Raw genomic sequence first — 4,502 nt, 5'->3', positions numbered from 1 at the left:
TTTAATAATGGTGTGGTCTGGTTACGAGATATAAATATGAATTTTGTATAATTGTATTATGTTGTACTGAAAACATGTATTTAAATGTTTACCTCACTGAGTCAGTCTGAATTAACTGGTTCATTTACAGGTCTCCATATAAAAAATCACAGTTGCTATATTATATTTGGTTTGTGAGCTGCTGAAATAAGAAGATGAACACAAAGGAGATGAATAACTCTACAGTGAACTTCACCACACCTGAAACATCTACAAACTCCACAACTCAGTCCATTGGGCTAATGGACTTGGTGATAACCTGCGTACACAGCTTTAATTTCCTGTTTGGTCTTCCTACAAACTCCTATGTTATATGGCTCATTGTCACAGGAGCTGGAAGTGGAGTTGCATCAGAGTTCTTCAACCTCAATCTCTCTATGTGTGAGATTTGTACCTGTCTGAGTTGTTTAGTCTCTACACTGACTATTTACTTTTCAAGTCTCTCACTTTTAATGCAGTTTCTACAAGGACTAATTCTCACTGGCCGTCCTCTGTTTCAGTGTCTGATGTGTGTTGAGCGTTACCTGGCAGTGGTTCATCCTGTAACCTTTCTGAAGTTCAAACCTCTCAGATATAGAGTGATCTGCTGCACTGTTGTCTGGATCATTAATCTTGGCTCCTGTTTCTATAGTTTATTTATTGTAATCTCACAAAACATTAATGTGCAAACGTGGTTCTTCTCACTGCAGTTCCTCCTCGTCTTCTCCATCCAGTTGTTTTGTCTTGTGGCTGTTCTCAGAGCTCTGAAGCAGTCAGGACCAGGAGAGAGAGGGAGAGAGAAAGAGGAGGAAAACCACATGAAGAGAAGAGCATTTCATCTCATTCTAATAACTACTGTGAGCATGGCTTTTATATATGTCCCATTTACTATCACAGGATTCTACATTATTCTTACACAACAGAATAATCCTGCATATTGGATCCCTGGCTTGGTTTGTTATGTGCTGGCTGGTTTCGTTCAGCCTGGTCTTTATCTTCACCGAACTGGAAAACTGCCTCTGTTCCTCATGAGACCTGCAATTGTAATTTTTCACTAAATCCAGTTACTTTCTAAATGTTGTATTAGATAACTTTAATTTAAAATTGTATTAACTATCTGTTTAAGTTAATACTTAATTTAGTCATTTTAGATTTTAGTATTTTTTAGTTGGTAGAGCATGTTCTTTAAACTTCATCAGTGATTTAGTGCCTCATTTTTCCATATTGAGGGTTGCCATAGAGATTGTTTTAAAGTGTTTGAGTACCTTTCTTTTGAACACTCAACAATAAAAAAAAATAAAAATAAAAAAGAAATGTCTGTATCTAAACCCCTGCATCAACACGCATTTTTTGGACTGACCCACTGAAAGGTCCAATGAAAGAGCTAACATTTATAAAAAAAACAAAAACAAATAAATAATAAAAAATAAAACTTTTGTCAATGTATTCACTGACACACTAAACATTTAGCAAACATGTATATACAGCAAAATGTTCCACATACATCTTTGGATTTATAAAGATAGTTTTGGCAGATTGATTATGTTTTAGGCTGTCAAAATAAATATTATAAGAACACTTTTTTCAGCCTCAAAATTAAAGTTGAGAGTCAGATGATAAATCTCATGATGTTGACATGCTAGAAAGGCATTGTTATCTGAGATATTACACTTTTTCTAATACCTTCATATAAATCTATGAACTCTGAAAAAACAGATATTTGTCCCATGTATGTTCAGTATACTTAGTGCTGTGTCTTAAAAATAAACCAGTTGTCCAAAACAATAATTGCTGTAAACTTGACAACACACTTTTATTTTTATTTTTCATACCTTAAAAGTTAATTTGCATATCTTGTGTTTTATGTGACGTGTAGCAGATGAAATTCGTCTTGTCTCCAAATCACAGCACAGAAATCTATTAACATCCAGAGAGACTGGACATTCACTCTTCAGGTGATTCAAAACTTTTAATTTCTTGTTTTAACCTCAGTGCTATCAACCAACAGTGCAATTGTGTTTATCAAATAATGCTTTGTGATTTGGCGTTCAATGTTTTAGCTAGAATTGGTCAAACTGGACTGAGCTATTTTCTGAAAAGAAATCATTTTAAAAGTACATATTAAAGAAAATGACGTTTCATAATTTAGGCTAAGCATACTACTGAATATATACAACCATATTTTGAAGTCATATAATAATAATGTGTTTTTATTCGAGTTTAAATTATTAACTTTGTATTACAAAATCATATTATGTAGATAACTGGATGAATGTATTTAAATGTTATGTTTACCTTATTGACTTAACTGGTTCATTATAGTTCTCCTTAAAAAAGATAACAGTTGCAATATTATATACAGTTTGGTTTGTGAGCTGCTGAACTGAGAAGACAAATACAGAGATGAATAACTCTACAGTGACCTTCACCACACCTGAAACATCTACAAACTCCACAACTCAGTCTATTGGGCCAATGGGCTTTGTGGAAATCTGCATACACAGCATAACTTTCCTGTTTGGTCTTCCTACAAACATCTACGTTATATGGCTCATCGTCACAGGAACAGGAAGTGGAGTTGCATCAGAGTTCTTCAACCTCAATCTCTCTACTTGTGAGATTTGTACCAGTCTGAATGGTTTGCTCAATATACTGCCAATGTACTTTTCAAGTCTCTCATTGTTACCGCTGTTTCTACAAGGACTAATTAACACTGGTCGTCCTCTGTTTCAGTGTCTGATGTGTGTTGAGCGTTACCTGGCAGTGGTTCATCCTGTAACCTTTCTGAAGTACAAACCTCTCAGATATAGAGTGATCTGCTGCACTGCGGCCTGGATAATTATTCTTGGCTCCTGTTTCTATAGTTTATTTATTGCAATCTCAGAAAACATGAATGTGCAAATGTGGTTCTTCTCGCTGCAGTTCCTCCTCTTCTTCTCCATCCAGTTGTTTTGTCTTGTGGCTGTTCTCAGAGCTCTGAAGCAGTCAGGACCAGGAGAGAGAGGGAGAGAGAGAGAGGAGAAAAACCATATGAAGAGAAGAGCATTTTATCTCATTCTAATAACTACTGTTAGCATGGCTTTTATATATGTCCCATATACTATCACAGGATTCTGTATCATTCTAACACAACAGAATAATCCTGCATATTGGATCCCAGGTTTAGTTTGTTATGTGCTGGCTGGTTTCGTTCAGCCTGTTCTTTATCTTCACCGCACTGGAAAACTGCCTCTGTTCCTCATGAGATCTGCAATTGTATTTTTTTTTACTAAATCCTTTAATTTCTAAATGTTGTATTAGATAACTTTAATTTAAAATTGTATTAATTATCTGTTTACTTTAATACTAAATTTAGTCATTTTAGATTTTAGTATTTTTTAGTTGGTAGAGCATGTTCTTTAGATATAATTGATTTCAACAATTTTGTAAAATATTTTTCTATAAAACTTCATCAGTGATTTAGTGTCTAATTATTCCATATTGAGGGTTGCCACAGAGATTGTTTTAAAGTGTTTGAGTACCTTTCTTTTGAACACTCAACAATAAAAAAAAAAAAAAAAAATCTCTATCTAAACCCCTGCATCCACATGCAATTCTTGACCACTGAAAGGTCCTATGAAAGAGCTAATATTTAATTAAAAAGAATAATAATAAAAAAAAACCTTTTGTCAATGTATTCACTGACACACTGAACATTTACATAGCAAACAAGTATATACAGCAAAATGTTCCACATACATCTTTGTATTTATAAAGATAGTTTTGGCAAATTGATTGCTTTACGCTGTCAAAATAAAATATTATAACAACACTTTTTTCAGCCTCAAAATTAATGTTGAGAGTCAGATGATAAATCTCATGGTCGCCTGTGATGTTGACATGCTAGAAAGGCATTGTTATCTGAGATATTGCACGTTTTCTAATGCTTTCATATAAATCAATGAACTTTGAATAAATAGATATTTGTCAGATCAAATACAGAGATGAATAACCCTCCAGTGACCTTCACCACACCTGAAACATCAACAAACTCCACAAATCAGTCTATTGGGCCAATGGACTTTGTGGAAATCTGCGTACACAGCATGAATATCCTGTTTGGTCTTCCTACAAACATCTACGTTATATGGCTCATCGTCACAGGAACAGGAAGTGGAGTTGTATATTGTACAGTGTATTTGCTTAAGTTTTTGCTAATTTCAAGACAAATAATTTGTGGTTAAGACAATTAAAATCTTAGTGTTTAACCCTTTTTTTGTGCCCAGGAGTGTATAATGCATTGATTTATTAATTAACCTTACATATATATATTTTTTTTAAATGATCCCCAGGAGGTCCAATAAGAAATTAATAACCTGACAATAATTTGTCAGGAAACTTCAACTCTTTTCAAATGACTGAATCATAAAGGACTATGACATTGAATCATTATCTGATTATCCAATTAATTAATCTAACATGAACAAACCTTTCTTTTTTCAATA

General features: G+C 33.7%; 1 protein-coding gene across 1 annotated transcript; it reads left to right on the top strand.

Moving 5' to 3' along the window:
- Positions 1-209: 209 nt before the first annotated feature.
- LOC307144760 (chemokine XC receptor 1-like) lies at positions 210-2,102 on the top strand (the record flags this gene model as incomplete). Its single annotated transcript, XM_079847323.1, has 2 exons — positions 210-875; positions 2,079-2,102. The coding sequence occupies 2 exons, from the start codon at positions 210-212 to the stop codon at positions 2,100-2,102; spliced, it is 690 nt and encodes a 229-aa protein (XP_079703449.1).
- Positions 2,103-4,502: the final 2,400 nt, after the last annotated feature.

This window comes from Squalius cephalus (genome assembly GCF_949319135.1).
Source record: "Squalius cephalus genome assembly, chromosome: 17".
Classification (NCBI taxonomy): domain Eukaryota; kingdom Metazoa; phylum Chordata; class Actinopteri; order Cypriniformes; family Leuciscidae; genus Squalius; species Squalius cephalus.
Note: the sequence above shows the minus strand (reverse complement) of the source record. Positions and strands in the feature narration are given on the sequence as shown.